Source organism: Papilio polytes, unplaced genomic scaffold (genome assembly GCF_000836215.1).
Source record: "Papilio polytes unplaced genomic scaffold, Ppol_1.0 DF822289.1, whole genome shotgun sequence".
NCBI lineage: Eukaryota > Metazoa > Arthropoda > Insecta > Lepidoptera > Papilionidae > Papilio > Papilio polytes.
Window position 1 is genome coordinate 2,513,458 of NW_013526915.1, and position 18,408 is coordinate 2,531,865.

The 18,408-nt window shown below is 37.4% G+C and overlaps 1 protein-coding gene across 4 annotated transcripts in view; it reads left to right on the forward strand.

Moving 5' to 3' along the window:
• The window catches only part of LOC106106347 (CUB domain-containing protein 2), a 48,568-nt gene extending 31,070 nt beyond the window's left edge, over positions 1-17,498 (forward strand). Inside the window, exons 1-15 of one of the 4 annotated variants that reach the window (XM_013286927.1) lie at positions 3,765-3,802; positions 4,890-4,961; positions 7,192-7,366; positions 8,095-8,121; positions 8,967-9,178; positions 9,634-9,841; positions 10,258-10,466; positions 11,070-11,205; positions 11,293-11,388; positions 12,186-12,400; positions 12,952-13,180; positions 13,725-13,923; positions 14,782-14,986; positions 15,392-15,521; positions 16,038-17,498. In XM_013286927.1, the coding sequence (XP_013142381.1) occupies positions 8,971-9,178; positions 9,634-9,841; positions 10,258-10,466; positions 11,070-11,205; positions 11,293-11,388; positions 12,186-12,400; positions 12,952-13,180; positions 13,725-13,923; positions 14,782-14,986; positions 15,392-15,521; positions 16,038-16,227 (2,025 nt within the window). In that variant the 5' untranslated portion in view covers positions 3,765-3,802; positions 4,890-4,961; positions 7,192-7,366; positions 8,095-8,121; positions 8,967-8,970 and the 3' untranslated portion in view covers positions 16,228-17,498. Of the gene's footprint in view, positions 1-3,764; positions 3,803-4,889; positions 4,962-7,191; positions 7,367-8,094; positions 8,122-8,966; positions 9,179-9,633; positions 9,842-10,257; positions 10,467-11,069; positions 11,206-11,292; positions 11,389-12,185; positions 12,401-12,951; positions 13,181-13,724; positions 13,924-14,781; positions 14,987-15,391; positions 15,522-16,037 lie in introns of those variants that run through there. The other 3 variants (XM_013286924.1, XM_013286925.1, XM_013286926.1) reach the window with 3 other exon arrangements.
• The last annotated feature ends 910 nt before the right edge of the window (positions 17,499-18,408 follow it).

Genomic DNA, 18,408 nt, shown 5'->3' on the forward strand with positions numbered 1-18,408 from the left:
TTTGTTTTGTTTTTAGTGCATTTTGTTTTGTTTTTAGTGCATTTTGTTTTGTTTTTCGTGTATTTTGTTTGGAAGTCGGTTTTGTTTTTTTCTCATAATTATTTAATTGTTACACTTAATGGGCAGATCTTTTCATTACGAAGGGACGAAGGGAAAGGAAAACAATTATCAAACAATCTTGCGTATACAAAGAAAAAAATAACATCCCATGAAAATAGAGGAGATTCTATAGATTTACTCCGTTTGTACTTCTTAAGGTCCTTTCCCACTAACTGATTTTTACGATAGTTACTGTTCGCAGATATAGAAATTGCACTGCGCACTGGTGGAAAAGATGCTTAAATTAATTTCTTAAACGCGAAAACGTTTAGTTTAAAAGAAAAAATGAAGTGCTTTTGTTTCACATTAAATTGTGAACTCAGCTGAAACTGAGAAGGACCTCGTTAACGGACCGTTTTCTTCAAAACTCACGAAAACGTTGACATTCGTTTAACTATAGGAAAGTTAAGACGTTAAAACAAAACTTTTAAAGGATCTAAACGTTTTTTTTGAAACCATTTTATTTTATAAATAGTGTTTTGGATGTATACTAATACTAATACTGGCGTAAAATGTCAGCAATCACAGCATGTTTTTGTAATCTTTTTTAAATAAAAATCCGTACACTAACGTCACGTTTTAGGCTATATATTTTTATCTTATGGGGTAAATAAATTGGATAAAAACCATAATGTGGGAAAGGGACTATAAGCTACAAGCTGCCAACATCAAGGAAGTAAGATTGCAATGGTTTGTCATCATGTCACGTCATTTTGACATTTGCAATTGATAATTTGACACATGTAAGTAATAAAATTTAAATTTTCATAGTTTTATGAGGATGAAGCCGCACGCGAACATTAGTATTAAATATTATTGATTTTGTTCAAAGGAAATTAGAGTCCTATTAAAATAAGCGAGTAAACTACGTTATTTTTTTAAACAACAAGCCGTCGAGTTAAAAATAATTTATAGCAAAAATTGCTATCTGATATGAAAGGTTTAACCTTAATAAATTTTGCCCTAAAAAGTTTGTTGAAGAGTAAACGACAACCAAACTTCGTTTACTAAAGCATTTTGAAAGATCAGAGGGCTTGATTTTGTTGTTTTATCGTTTAATGAAACTTCAGAGGGTGGAAAATATTTACAGTAGACAAAATTCGAGACTTATACAAAACAAATTTAACTACGTGACTAAAAGCCTTTCAGATACATTACAAACGCCATTGTCGAAAGGCGAGCTACTTCGAAGGTTTAATTTATTATTAGCAACTCGTTCACTTGAAACTTAGCTATAACTTAGCTCTACTTGGATGAAGTTGACCGTTTGAGTTACAGTAAGTTAGCGCAGTATAGATGGAGTCGGTAAGAATTAAAATTTTATGCGCGTCAGATAATATTCATTATTTTTACTTTAATTTTTAATTTCTTTTGTTTTGAGATTCTTCTTTTGTTTTATAATTTTAAAATTAATCTCTATAAGCAAATGAACAAATGACGTCATCACACGATGACGTCATTTGGTCATTAAGAGTATACCCTAAGGGTAAATTTAATATTAGAAATCTACACTATTTTCCCTAGTCATTACTACTCTGAGTTAGATCGTAAACTTCTAATATCCCTTAGCTTAATTATATGCATTACTTACTTCAAATGTTTAGTGTACAGGTGACAACTTGTTACTTTAAGTGAGACATTAAGCGGTGTACACTAACTTCAACTTGCAACGTTCAGTTAATTTTGTTTGTATATGCAATGTAGCGCTCTGTCGCAGCAGCGGCAAATCACTAACTGCTAGGCTTTCCTGAATGTTTTTGAGTGTAAAAATGTTAGTCAAATAAACAAGAGCGCGGTGGTTCATTGGTTTAAGCACTTGACTTGTAATCTCAAGTTCTTGGGTTCGAATCCCGCCATGTACCAATTTGATTTTCGAATTTTCATATGTACATAATTTACCCGATGTTTTTACGGCGAAGGGAAACAGCGTGAGAAAACCAGCACATATCGGCGAAGAAATTCAAAGATATGTGAGAAGTTAACCAACCCGCACTGGGCCAGTGTAGTTGACTAAGGCCTAGTCACCCTAACCTGGGGTAGGCTGCAAGCCCCTCGGTGGGGACGTATAGTGAGCTGGTGATGATGATGAAAATAAACAAACAATACATTGTCGGAAAGTTCTTTTTCTAAAGGATTTTTATTATAATAGAAAGCAATGATGTAGTTTTGGTACCTTCTGAAGTGGGCAAGAATCATTATTTGATTTCGTCTTATTTTAACAGCATTTATATTTAGGGTTTTTTATAGATATATGTGATATGTAAAATTGAACTTGTGTACATATGTAGGTTTAGCTAACGTCGGCTTCTCGCATCCAATATCCGGAAAGATAATCAAGATGGCTGAACATCCGGAGACGCCGTATTGTACAACTGCAATTGTCATTATCTGGAATCGAGTAATGTGTTGTATATATTTGTTTATTGGTTAGTATTAATTGATTTCAGAGACAGTTGTATTTGAAGACATATTTAAAAAAAGAATACCGTAATCTATACTTCTATACTAATATAATAAAGCGTAAACACACTTCTTTGTTGCCGAAGATGTCAATTACAGCATATTTTCGAATAATTCCTTTTTTAATAAAAAGCCCTACACTTACGTCATGCTTTAGGATATATTTTCACGCCATTAAACTTAAGAGGTAAATATTTTGGATAAAAATCCTAATGTGGGAAAGAGATCATAAGTTGATGCCAACATCAAAAAAGAAAGATTGCTAAGGTTTGTCATGTCATGTCATTTTGACATTTACTATTGATAATTTGACAAATGTAAACAATAAAATAAAATTTCATAATTTCATGCGGATGAAGCCGCACGGGAACAGCTAAGTCATACATATGTAGTTACTTTAAATGAAAATTATTAATAACTCTTTTACTCGATTATTATCTCGACGCTAAAAGTCCCATCTATTATAATGTAATATGAGAAGTCGTTAGAGAAGTTTTAAAAAGTAGAACGTCCCGAGGTTATTTGATTAGATTTCTTGGAAAGCGTGTACTTTTAACATCGAAGCTGTATAAAATCGATTATTAAATGAAACACGTCATTGATAAATGTTATATATCATTTTAAGTATTAAAAATATGCTATAATAAAATATCTTAGGTCAGGCAATTTTTTGTGTTTTTGGAAAATAAACAAGACACGTAAAAGAACCCTTACATACTTTTATTGGTTGATTTTAAAATATCAATATTGGAATGTTCGGAATACTTTTAAAAAGGATTGGAACACAAACTACTAAATATGAACTGTATTTCGCGCCATTTATTTTTATTCGCTTCGGTTACGAATGAAAAATGTTCGCGGTAAAAGCAAAAAGCGCGGGAACGATTCGACCGCGGCTCTCAGTTATCCCGTACAATAAATACTAATGCTGGTTGGTTTGGAAATAAAAATACAAACCAATAGGACATCGGTTTTTATTGCCATTTGTATACGTTATTGGGAGACAATTTATTTTTTTCGCAGTTTAAAATTCGAACGTAATTCGCTTTCACATTTTAAAACTAAAATCATTATTTAAATATTAATGTTGGTTCTGTTAATGATAATTATATAATTTTTAAATAAAATGTGACGTTAAAACATTTTTTTCTTAAAATATATTTCAATTTATGAAATTACATTCTCGTTGGTAACCGCAGATGGCTGTGTAGCCAGTATAAGAAGCACCCGTCCGTGAAAATAGGTCGGTACGGTGATTTTTTTAAAAGAAATTTCCATTGAGTTACGCCCCACATTCCCATCCCATCCACTGCGTAAAACCTAAACGTCATTCTATTCTATCACAAACCTTAATGTTTATAAGAGACTATCTTTCACCCACGACTCCGTCCGCGTGGAATTAAAACAAATGCAAGTAGCTTATGTGTTCTTCCAGACTATCCTCTACAACTATGCCAAATTTCATCGAAATCCGTTCAGCCGTTTAGGCTACAAACTCTAACAAACATCCATCCATCCATCTAAACTTTTGCATTTATAATATTCAGTATGATTTAGAATATTAACAATGTAAAATTAATTTCCAAACACACATAAAAGTTTAATTTTGATTTCTCATACTAAAACTACATTAAGGAACTCCGTAAGTCACCTATAACTGACTTAGACAGTGTCATTTTGCGTCTTTGAAGAGGGTTTTAAGTGTCATATGACACGTTAGTCGTACAACTCTTGTCTCAAATTTAATTAAAATGTTAGGAAGTCGTTGCATTGTTATCGTTACTTGTTGGCGGAATGTTGTACAAAAGTTTAAACTTCGACTACGTTTAGTTCAGGTAGAACTTGGCTGTTTACGAATTGTTACAGAATTTCATCTAACATTTCCGACACGGTACGGAAGACTATTCTACTGATAAACTCAGTTACTTTAAAGGATTTGTCTATTTTGAATCAAATCATAATACGAGTATAGTCATTTGGCACAGATAAAGAATATAGTCAGGAAGAACGCATAGACTATCTTTTTTTAATTTCGCGCAGATACAGTCGCGTTCAAAAACTTGTGATGAACTACATAAAAGTTTAAGATTAAAATTCTTTCAAAACATTGGAATGGATTAGTTTAATAAACAATAATAAAGTAAAAAATATTTGATTTGACTCGGACAAACTAAAAAAAAAACCATTCTTCAGTACAAAGCTTCTTTAGGTACATATCAGCAAAATCGAGGCGACTTGCTACTTTACTATAAAGTAAATAATACTTAACGAGTTAATATTTTAATTTTAAACAAAGCTAAAGCCTTAGAGACGTTGTTGTTTCTGTGCAGCGATCGCGAAAGAGGCCACGGAGCCTTCGAGCCCGGCCTCCATCGCCGACGCCTCGCCCACTAAGCTTCCAAGTACGTCCACACTAACTTACATAGAGCTATAACAAGATCTCTACACAAGTTATACTAGCCTATATACAAATTATAACAAAAAACTAACATAATTTTTTACTTTTGGAAGTATGACCGATATTTGTAAACATAAAATACAATTCCAATTCTTATATTTACTTAAGTCATGATATTTGTAAAATAATACATTTAGAGATCTTATTTTAGCCTTTGCTAGTGTTTCATGTCGCACTCAAATCATCAGCACAATAATCGTACAAAAGAATATCGCACAAACCTATATCAATTCACCATTCATCAGCTTTAGAAATGTACCTGGCCGGCAATTAATGAACGTCAAACCCGTCCGAATTTTATGAAAAAAAAAACTTAAACATCTTTTTTTTTAAAGTTGCACGAAATTGATATTATGCCAGAGTTAATAGATGACACCGCTAAAATACAAAAAAGTAAAATATCGAATCCATTTTAAGTCATCTTAAATTTACGGAATTGATTTTTTTGTTGATAATGAAGGAAACAGTAAAACAAAAAACCTTTCATCTGAACCATGAAATTTAAAAGATTTATAAATACACTCTTTCATCAAGTTTAGTTATAGAAAGTTTAGTAAAGGAGAAAGGTTGTGGAAATTAACCACAGTAAAGTAGCAAAAAGCGCTGCAAAAATTCGTATTTACGAAGTTGTTACCGGGTAAGCCGCAACGTAAAGCGCTACAGCGGCTAGAGGGAAAACTTTTTAATGGCGTAAAGCAGCTTACGCTTGTTTTCAATCACGTCTTAATACATTGTATAAAAATCAAATGTCGAATTTTTACAGAAAGTTGTTTTTATTTTCCCAATTAATATAGACACAACAGTTGTATAAAACTACATCGAATTTAAATGATACGATATAAACGATATACTAAATAACAGTTATTCAACCTTTTTAATACCAAAGAGGTTATTATAAAGTCAAACTGGCCACTTTCACAAAACGTCTTATAAAATAGGTAGTGCTAAAAAAAAAGAATTGCGCGGGAAAATATGTGTCTGAAAAGTAACCAAGTGTTAACGTGCTATTGTAAATACAGTGTTTATTAGATCACATACGTTTATAAACAGTGAAAATAATGAAATTCTAATGGCACTATTCTATGTATCAAGAATTTATAGGTATAATTCCTTTTTTGTATTTAAAATTTAATGTGTAAAAATGTTTGTGAAGTTAATCATCATAATTTTCTTTGTGAAATATTGTCCTCTCTACAATATTGATACAACTCGGAAAAGATGTACATTTTGTGTATTGTTGGAAAGTATATAAGAACGATATGAAAATGTTTTTAATATTTCCCGTATTCCATCACATCGCAATTTTTACCGACATTAAAAATTGAAACAATGGACAGGTCCGCGGTTATAGCTGTTGTTCTCGTCTCCGTTGTTTTTTTTTTCTTATAAAAATATAGGCTTTCGTAGTTTTCACGTTTTTAATTTAAAAGTTGAGATCGCAGAAGATTAATAAAGCTAATAGAAAGTTTTATTATTATCTATTGTAGGCAAGAGCACCATATTTTATAACTGCAGAGGTATCTAAATTTTTAGGTTATAATGACTTTTGACGTAATAGTATTCTTATTCTTAGTATTCTCATCATAGAAAACGTTTAAGATAAGAATAATTCGATAATTGTTGTATTAAGTCAGTTATTACAAAAAAATCTATCAAAATGTAATTTATCACTTTGGATGCTTCTATCAAACTTGACCCAAAACGCGGTAAGTTGAAATGTCACCGTTGAGATGGGTCGACATTTTGGCTATGAAAAACATCGAAACGTAATAGTCGAAAGGCAGTTTCACTCAAGAGAAAATGCGTTTATTCTTAGTATTACGATGTCTATATTGTTTGTTATTTCTAGTATTTCGAACTTGAATGTAATAACCGTTTGTAATTTTTCGAAGGGGAAGAAATTTTGAACTAACGTCACATTTCAGGATCTTAACTACGAAAACTGACTACCAAATTTAACATTTATCATATAGCTACTCCTAATGAGAGACGATGTTTTTGTAATATCCTCTACTAATATAGATTTGTATTTTTGTTTGTATTAAAATAACTCAAAAACTACTGGGTCGATTTGAAAAATTCTTTCACCATTAACAGGCTGTGTTATCACTGAGTAACATAAGCTATGTCGCGGGCAAAAGCTATGTTTCATGTTTTGATGTATTTATGTGCAGAGTGCGACGAGTCGTTCGTGAGCCGAGGCGGGGCGGTGAGCGGGTCGTTCCACGCGCCGGAGCTCGTCAACCCGAGCAACACGAGCCGGCAGTGTCTGTACACATTCGTCGCGGCGCCCGGACAGCGCGTGCTCGTAGAGATACGCACATTCAACTTGCGAGGCAAACCGCCAGAGTGAGTGCACATCTTTACTCAAAACACAATAAAAAACACAGAATACACCAATTTTAAGCGCCAATAGCCTAATGGTTTGGGGTATGGACTACCGACCTTGCGGTCAAGAGTTCGAATCCCGCCATTCGACTATTGTCGTGAACCATATTGGCACAAGCCTAGAGCTTAGTTGGAATGGTTAAAGGAAATATCAGTAAAATAACAAAAATCTACTGATATTTAAAAAAAGCAAATTCAAGCTTTACAAGCACGGACTGTAGTGTTATAAACAGTACCGGTTTTAACGCTACTGTCGCCCAGGGCGTAATTTCCAAGGCGCCCCATTGATGCCATGTTTTTGGGGGGTAAAGAGCTAACGCCAGTCTGTGTAGTCTGTGTTCTGTGCAGTTAGACTGTGTAACTAGTTGACTAAGCCCTTTTCTAATTAGCGCCCTGGGCGGTTACCCAACTACACTATCACGACGGCCCTGGTTAAGATATTGTTAAAAATTAAAATTAGCTCAATATTTGTAGATTAGAATTACTCATCTATGTAAGCATAAAACTATCTGCGAATTAACTTTGCAACGTAATTGTATTATGATTGTCTATACAACATTAGACAAAAGGCTTTTATTAAAAGAGGCCAGGTTTATTTGGCTAGAAAGAGGCGGTAGACAACATTTCTACTCCTCGTTTTTTCCAGATATTGTGTTATCGGTCTTCTAAATTAATCACAATTTTTTCAGTGGAGCCGCAGTCGGAGAGCTACCAGCGTAAGTGTTAGAAATCTTTATTTTTATTTATATCTCGGTTTATAAACATAAATAAATAAATAAAATAAGGAATGAATTGAAGCTAGAAATGGAATCGGGTCAAACTATTCTCATATGCGGCAGTCGGTATTTGATTTATTTATCTATTGCTTCCTACAACATATTTATAGGTCGGGCTTAATCTTTCTAATGGAGGTGGAGTTCACAAACATTTTCGGAGTTAGCGGGAACTTTGTCCGCCATTAGCAAAACTGCAATAACTACAGAAAGGGACGTGGACAATTTAATAAACATATCGGGTTCCATAATGTAGGAAGCTTTACTCGGATACATTAATCATGCTTCTAATTTAATGAAAATATTGACGAATTCGCCACAGTTTCTTGCGGTTATCCTTTCTATTGGAAGAAATATAATAATAACAATAGATGAGTAAGAGATAAACTAGAATTTACGATATCAAATCTATCTAAAAAGTTCTAAATCGAAACAGAAGTACTAAACCGGACCTTAGATGAAAAACAAACGGTGATAAACTATTTCTAACTAGCTTTCGCCCGCGAATCCGTCCGAATGGTATTAAAAAAACAAACATGAGTAGTAGCCTATGTATTCTTCCAGAGTATCCTATATATCTGTACCAAAATTTATCAAATTCCGTTTAGTTGTTTAGGCTACAAACTCTAAGAAACATCCATCCATCCATTTAGACTTTCGCATTTATAATATTAGTATGATTTATTAACAAAGTTGAAAAACATTACTCAATTAACAAATTATTGGTTGTCTAAAGAGTATTAAAGGAGAGTAAATACATGTGTAATTGGATGAATGTGTGTGTTAAGATGCATGCACGAGTACATGGACATCTACTCGGAGATGACGTCGCTGGAGGCGAGCGAGCTGGTGAACTCGGCGTTCGGCGGCCGCTACTGCGGCCCCATCCCGCCGCGCCGGCGCGTCTCGCTGCACCGCGCCCTCGCGCTCGCCTTCTACACGGACAAGCCCTTCACGCCGCCCACGCTCTTCACTGGCACCTATCGCTTCATCAACTCCTGTAAGTTGCACATACACACAACTCTCATATATGATATTATCATTGTGCTACAAAGAAAGAGGAAGACCGAAAAAAGTATGGATTGATTGTGTGAAAGAGGATATGCTTAAGAAAGGAGAGGATTCAGATATGACGCCTGACAGAGATGTATGGAAGAGCAGTACATACTGTGCCGACCCTCCATAAAAGAAGCAAGTTGATGATGATGATAAAACACCACAACTTGGTTCGATCTTGTCAAAAATATCTCCGTTTACATTACATAAGGAATCACAGTTAGAATCTTATTCCCAATAGAATCTCTTAATCTTGATAGATTGGATGCACTCGTACTCTTTTACTTTGTTTATCATCTTGAAGACTAAAATATGTTGCTCTTCAATACAGTTTTTTGTAGAAATTTTAGCAGTAACTTTTAACTGTAGTTAATTTTATTGATTGTTACAAAACTATAGCGGAGTTCGAAGTGGGGACTCCGGTACCGAACACGCTGTGCTCGTTCGTAATCGAGGCCAGCAAGCGCAAAACAGGCCTGCTGCTGTCGCCCACATACCCCGGCATCTATCCCAAGGACATCAGCTGCAACTATCAATTCGTTGGTCAGCCCGGACAACGCATACGCCTAGAGTTCAGAGACTTCGACCTATTTTTCGGCGGTCCGCAGTAAGGCAGATTTTTTTATCTCTATACATCATTTACATACAAAACGATTTTTTCAGCATACCTCGTCTACATGATATATTGATAAATAAAAAAAAATCAATAGTTTGTTACTAAACCCAACCCGAGTTATCAGACTTTCTATACCACAGGAGGAAATGAGATGCAAATAAGTTTCTTTGCTCATCACACCGTCACTAAACACCTGATGAGATCTTCCAGCTTTGGCAGAACTCAGTATTGTACACATCTTAACTCCGGTGTAAGGTGTTGGATGCGGGCGGATGATCCAAATTCTAGGTGGCATCGAAAACTGGATGTACTTTTAAGGATGCTAGATTTTAGCACCAGAGTCTCCAATGGACTTGTTGCTCGTCTACCTTCTCATATAGGGTTGTTGAAGTGTGAGTGTTTGTCAGCTGCCCCTTCGACTGGGTGCGCGTGTACGACGGGCCCGACAACTCGTCGGCGGTGATCGGCACCTACTGCGGCCAGCAGCGCAACCTCGTCCTCTACTCCAGCGACGAGCGCCTGCTGGTCTCCTTCTACACGCTGCCGCGCGCCGCCAACACACAGAACCGCGGCTTTAAAGGCATCTTCGAGTTCTCAGAGAGTTTCGTTAAGTTAGGTCAGTTGCACTGTGAATATCTTTTTACTATGGAAATCAGGTTTTTAATTGAGTACAATGTATGACTCACTGTTGAAACATTTGTTAGTTAAGTTGTTGTAACACTGACAGTAGCCCGCTTTAAAATATTTGCGGGAATAGGTCAACTCAACCGGTGCAATACCACCACCACACAGACGACAGACGTAAAGTAAATAAAATAAATAAAGTAAAGTAAATTCCGCGTACAGTCTGAAGATTTTGGTATCGGAGACTTAATTTAGTCCCTCTTCCTTTCTACCCTTTTCTTATAAAGAAAGGATGGGGAGAGAAAGTAGATTTGACGATAAAGAAGACGCATAGGAAGGGAAATGTCCTGTTTATATGTGTCTCCTCCGTCGTCAATGAGGGTAGGCAGCGCATTTGTAATTGCGAATGACTATGGGCAGTGATCGCATGGCCAATATGGCAGATCCAGGTGTTCGCTTGCTGGTTTACCACCTTATAATATAAAAAAAAGTCTAGAATTTCGTATAATCTTACGGATATGCTGAGCTTATTTGACTAATCTAGTCTGATTGATATTTTGGTAACCAGTTTAAAGTAAGTATTGTATTGTTTCAGATTTTATAAGCAAACACGATGCAGAGCACATCCGGGGCTCCGAGTGCGACCAGAAGATCCTCAGCAAGAAGGAGTCCACCGGCTTCGTGTACCATCCAAACTATCCATTCCCCTATATACAAAAAGTTGTTTGTAGGTGAGCACATGTCGCAGAACCAATAAGAGAATAATATGAAATAATTAGAATTGATGTATAATTCTAACAAAAATCTTTTCTTTCCAGATATTTTATATACGGTATGCAAGACTCACAGAATTTGGAAAGAGTCCGCCTTGAATTTCAAAACTTTTCTATACCAAAGGGTGAACCGAAACCGGAGTAAGTTGCAAGAAACGCTATTTTTTTTTTTAAATAGAACTAGATAAAATAAATGGAACTGTTAATTAAAAAACCATAAACCTTACCTTCAATCTAAGGATGAAGACGTATCAAATGACAAAATTTCTTGAGTTATTGACTAAACTATAGCACAACTGTTTGGTCTCGTTTTGATTCCTATAAACTTATGTGGAGATGCGCAACTACTCGATTTTTAGTTGTGCAACTAAACAGTTAAATTCGATGCAAAACAATCAACAACCACACAATAGTTTTTTTTTATAATATAAGGTGGCAAACGAGCAAGCGGCCACCTGAATCCACCGAAATGGAAAGCGACCGTTGCCCATAAACATCCGCAATTGCAGATGCGTTGCCTACCCTTAATTGACGCAGGGGGAGACGCACAGAAAGAGGACGTTTCCCCTGACTATGCGTCTCCTTCACCGTCAAATCCACTTTTTCTTCTCATCCTTTCCTCTTAAGAAAAGGGTGGAAAGGAAAAGGGACTAAAACTAAGCCTCCAGCACCACACTCTTTAGACAAAACGCGGAATTGCTTCCGTTTCACGCCTAACTTATATGTGGTCGTGGTTTTGCATCGGGCAAGTCGACCCATTTGTGCGAAGATGTTAAAGCGGGCTTTACCACTGTATGCACAACTATCGCCAGTTTAGTCATAGTCCGCCTGCTCTTAAACTTTATTAGGTAATGTTTAGAATAGGCAGTAGGCTCCCCTCAGTGGGGACGTGAGTTGATAAGGCGGTGCACATGTTGTAAGCGGCGTGTTGTGGTCAGTTCGTGCGCCGACGGGTACCTGAAGGTGTACCTGCGCGGGCAGGAGGCCACGGACTCGTACGACAAGCACGACGCGGAGCTGTGCGGCGAGGGCGAGCCCGGCCCGCCCGCCTTCCCGCCGCCGCTGCTCTCCGACGGGCCGCGCCTCGTGCTCGTCTTCAGCTCCGGAGAGCTGCAGGGACGCGGCTTTAAAGCTAAATACACCTTCGAGACAGGTCACTCACATACTATCCTTCTGTACCCCACAGAACTACCGTCATGTTACTTCTTATCCAATTGCTGTTATCTTTCTATTTAGCAGACTTCTATTATTTAGAAGCATATTAAGTCTATGAATTGATAGTATCGGATGTAGAACCAAAAAAAAAATCGAACGGCACAGGAACAAAAATTGTACCAATCAGTGCATTGGGTGATCTTAGACTGAGGATGATGATGTAAATAAAAATCTACTTAGAAACAGTAAAGCCATTAGTGTTAAACTATAGAGTACTACCATTCCTATGACTTCGTCCGCTTGGAATTTAAAAAAAAAACAAAAGTGAATAGCCTTTCTGTTCTTCTAGATACTCTATGCCATGCTATGCTCTATACCTTGCCATTTATCGATATCCATTCAGCAGCTTAGGCTGCAAACTCTAACAAACTTCGATCTATGAACTTTTGCATTAATAATGTTAGTAAGATCACCCTTAAAATCTCACATACAAGTGACTTCATCGACATAATTTGTTAAATATCCTACATTGGGTTTTATAATGTGCAGAGTACCGTGTGCCGGGCACGGCGGCGCCGGGCGGGGAGTGCGCCTTCACGTACCGCTCCGAGGCGAAGAAGCGCGGGGAGTTCAACTCGCCGCGCTACCCCAGCAACTACCCCTCGCGCACCGACTGCAGCTACACGCTGGTCGCCGCTCACAACGAGCAGGTCACCGTCGTCTTTGACCACTTTAAGGTCAAAGCGGACGCCTGGAACGCCACTGCTGGCTTATACGGGTGAGTACCAGTAGGATTGAACGGAAAATTGCCTCATTATTATATGATAAGTAATGTCAAAGAATATATTTATCTGCGGTTTATGTTTAAGTTTATTGGCTCTCTACTTAGTATCTTCTCGTTCTCTTATCTATTCTTTCTTAGTTCTCTCATCTATTCTATGTTTTCTTTCTTAGTTTTACAAAAGTTTCTGGGTCGTGGCTTGATTAAGCAATCTTTTCCACTACTACTCCTACTACTTTTAGCCAATACATAGCAAAGTTTCGACTTCTTTACCAATAATACTTCTAGAGAGTCAATCAGGACTCATGTCTCGACAGGTGAACACCAATCAGCCTGAGTCCAACCAGCAATCTAACAGTGTTTTAAACCTTAACCAGGCATTCTTATAAAAAATACTAGCTGCTGTGCGCGACTTCGTCTACATAAAATTAAAGAAATAGTAAAAAAAACAGGCAATGTTTCTCGATAATAGTGTTTTTCAGTTATTTCAATACATACAAAAATGTCTGTATAGTATTAGTTATGATAATGATTGTGTCAGCGGGGCGACGTGCAGCGAGGACTGGGTGGAGGCGTGGTGGACGGGGCGCGAGGGCTCGCGCGTGCCGCTGGGCCGCTGGTGCGGGCCCGCCACGCCCGGCCCGCTGCAGTCGCCGCGCGGCGCGCTCGGCCTGCTGCTGCATCTGCACACCAACAACGAGGCCGTCGCCTCGGGCTTCAAGGCCAGGTATATATTCGAGGTAAGTCATTGCTACAAGAAACTTTTCATTTCTAATTTAGTCTAGGCCTAATTTTAGTAATTTTTCTTTTCCACCCTTTTCTTAAGAGGAAAGGATGAGAAGGAAAAGTGGATTTGACGTGGAAGAGATGTTTAAGAAGGGGAAATGTCCTCTTTATGTGCGTCTCTTCCATCAATCGGGCAACGCATCTACAATTGCGGATGTCTATGACGGCAGTCGCTTTCCATTTTGGTGGATTCGGTTGGCCGCTTGCTCGTTTGCCATCTTATGTTATAAAAAAAACATCATTCCGTGCTTAGGTACTTACGTACTTAGGTTTAAAATTTTAAACCACGTTAGGAGATCGAAAATTCTTTGAAGTAGATTGCATACGAACATAAGTCAGGAAGTCTTTGGATGCGGAAGGCATAGAACCGCATTCTATGGAAATCATTAGAGAAGGCCTATCTCCAGCACTGGACATACAAAGGTTGATGATGATAAAAAGATATGTTATTTTTTTTATAATATAATATAAGGTGGCAAACGAGCAAGCGGCCACCTCAATCCACCGAAATGGAAAGCGACCGCTGCCTATAAACATCCTCAACTGCAGATGCGTTGCCTACCCTTCCTTTTCTCTTAAGTAAAGGGTGGCAAGTAAAAGAGACTAAAATTAGACCTCCGGCACCACATTCATCAGACGAAACCCGGAATCGCTTCCACTTCACGCCTGTTTTCTTTGTGGTCGTGCAGTGCGAAGATGTTAAAGCGGGCTCTACCACTTAAAAGGTGATGAGCCGATATGTAGGTGCTCTTCAGGGGTCAAGTCTTTAACTAAAGCATTTTTAATGAACTATTTTGATATCGTGTCTCCAGCCGGCGAAGTCAATATTCGGCGACTGCGGGGGCAACATGTCGGGCGCGGAGTACGGCGTGATCACGTCGCCGCTGCACCCGGCGCCCTACGCAGCGCCCGCGCGCGGCGCCGCCTCCCGCGTCTGCAACTGGTTCGTCACCGCGCGCCCCGGCAAGCGCCTGCTCCTCAACTTCCAGCTCTTCGCCGTCGAGGGACATCTCATCGGTAATACCGTTACAGTTTGAACAATTTAATTCAATTTCTTGATAGTTTAATTTTAAATTATATTATTACGCTGCTAAGAGTAAAATTGGTAATCTCAAGATTCATAATTTTTTTTAATTCCTCGGGAATAGGATAAGGAAAGGAAGATGATGATACTTTTGGTTGCTAAGTTTAAAGTCTGGGGAAAATATGAAACATACGATATAGATATAGATTTAACGAAATCTATCCAAAATTGGATTAAACCTTCACATTTCCGTTCAAAAAATCCATGATACCGATTTGTCAATAATTCTCGAACACCCTGTATAAGAGAGTGACTTCAGACTTTTTGACTGGCTATGTATGGAAGAGGACATTTTTGCCTACTTTCTTTAAATAAAAAGATATTGCTGCTGTGTCCAGACCGCGGGTGCCCTGCGGCGGTGCTGCGGCTGTGGTACGAGAGCCCGGGCCCGCCGCTGGAGCTGTGCGGGGAGAAGGCGCCCGCAGACCGCTGGCAGTACCTCTCCTCCTCCAACTCCATACGGCTCTCGTATGTACACTTCTATCAATGTCCAGTCAACTGTTTAATTTCAATAAATTATTTGATTTTTTTATTTAATACTGGCTGTTAATTTTTTTTCCTCTTTATATTATCACTAGTACAGATAGGAAGCCAACATATTGGATGAAACAATATGTTTCCCCGACCCTACGGGAGTAGGATAAGGAGATGATGATGATGATATTGGATGAAACAATTAAAGATTTTTTGAGAAAAAAATGATAAGACGAAATAATTCTTGTAAGTCGGGAAACTCTAAAGACCATTATCAGAGTTCATCCAACAACTTTGTCAACATCGCTCTTAGTCTTAGATATTCTCGGCTTCCAATTTTGAATTTCTTCTTAAGGCACCGCCGACTTCTCTCCTTCTTAAGGCGAAGGTTGGAGTTCAATTCTGAATAATTATCGATTTTTACGAGAAATATTCACAGTTTTTAATATTAAACCTTGACCGTTTATCAATAATATCAATTAAATGCATTTTGTTATATTCATATGTTAGGTTTATAATAGCCGACAAGTCAGTGGGCGCGGCGGGCTGGCGCGCCGTGTGGACGGAGGTGACGACGGAGACGGAGGGCTGCGAGAGCGCGTGCGCCGGCGCCTGCCTGCCGCGCGCCGCCGCCTGCTCCGGCCTGCAGCACTGCGCCGGCGCCCCCGCCCCCGCCGCCGCCAGGCCTCCACACTGTTAGTATACACACACACACACAACGCTACTTTTCGACAGAAATTACACTTTTTAAAAGCGATTTTATGTTAATTTACAAACATTTCTTGTAACATTCCAAGTGAACTCTAGACTTATGCTAGGAATGGATTACAAATAAAACATTAACAACATAATAGCTGTCATTGATAATTCGCAATCTCTAAGTAAGTTGATTATCGTTATTTAAAAAAAAATCTGTATTAGAACATAACCTTATATTAGGGAGAAAATAAATTCATATCTAAGAAGAATCTAAAACAATCATTCACACAATGCCATACATGTATCTACAGTTTGTGCCTCAAATAAACACGGTGTAACGACACTAAATGGCTCAGAACTTTCAACTTTCCAATCTGACTAATATTTTAATTGAAAATTAAAGAAAACACATAATATAATTATTCGAATAAACCATTTTTAACCTACTGTAGCGAATTATGTTACAACAAAAAAGTACATACGACTACCAAACTTTTACAGCAATGTAAAACGTAAAACACAGCAATAAATCAGCTTACAGCACAACAAAACAAGCATTTAAAGTTAGTCTGCGACACTACACAGGAACACATAGCTTTCAATGCATTTGCACAAACAAAACGCACTTCGCTTCTACATAGTATTGTACAGTCAATTGCATAAATATTTATACATCTACCAGTACTACCGTTAGGGGCGGCGACCGCTCAGGGCGCCGGAAAAAAAGGGCGCCACAAACTCACAAAGGGCGCCTCATTTTCATAAAGAGGCGCCACATACTTATAAAGGGGCGCCACATGCTCATAAAGGGGCGCCACATTCTCATAAAGTGGCGCCACATTCTTATAAAGGTGTGCCACTGGCGCCTTTATTTTTATGGGTTCATATAGCATTAAGGGGCGCCGTAGAAATCTCGCCCAGGACGTCGGTAATGCTAAACGTTGACATTTACCACTTTAGAAACTTCTATAAGCCGGTGTCAAAGATATGAAATCATGTATTCGTCAATAACATTTAGTAATACTCGGAAACGAACTAACTGATACGTGTATGCATATTTTTGAATATAGAAAGCATATACATGTTTCTACAGGTTTGTAAATATTGACATACTTTTGCAGCTGACTGTACAAGTAATACGAGAATTGAATCTACTTGAAATATATTATGTATTCAAAGATTTTAAGGTTAAGATATAATACGAGATATACATAACCAATTGTTCTCAGTAGAGACGTTTATTAGTAAAATAATAATATAAAAAGTGATTTTACATACAATTTATGTTTATATAAATTTATTGTAGTTTAAAGTTGATTGGCTATTCTACTTCTTTCCAAATTTACTTTTTCAGCAACTGTTTTAAATAGAAATGAAATCACAATTAAATTGTGGCACCGCACAATGCAAACTCCACGTTATTACCGGAATTCCATGACGCTTGTGTTAAACCACTGACCTCTATTAATGGACAGGTTACATAACGTGGTATTTTGTATATGATTTTCGACATCTTAGCGTCAACATCACCGTTGGTGACAATTGGAACTAATAATAGAGAATTAACTGTTATTAACAATAGTAATAAAAACAAAAACGTAATTTCCAAGTAAAAACCTATCCATTTATACAGATCAATGGTTAATACACATTGTCATCCTTTTCCATTCTCTGCAATATGTCAACAAATCTCATTGCAGTGGAATTCTACGGTTATATTGTATAGGCACTTGTATTTTATTGGCATTTTAAGAAGAAACAATATCTTAGACGTTTTGAAATGATGTATTTTATTGTAGCTTGTTGCGGAGTAAGCAGTCGTTAAAATGTCTTAATACCTTCAGTTATTACCCTTCCAATTTCAAACGAATTAAAAAATTCCGAAAACATGATATTTAGGGTCTGTCACACTAAATTGATCTGATAACATTCCAACGTGTAAAATATGTGATGGAAATAACGGATTTTGTTCCCTTATTTTATAACTATCAGAGTTTCTATCAGTCAGTGGTGGGACAGGCCCTAAGTGCTCTTTCGTTTAGGATATATTATGTCGTGTTTTTTCCCTAAAATGATTTGTCTGCATTTTTTTAAATACAATTTAAAATACGTTTTTAAATAAAGTTATTAAATACATTTGGAATAAAAGTAGATGTTTTGTTGTAGTTCAAAACGACAGACT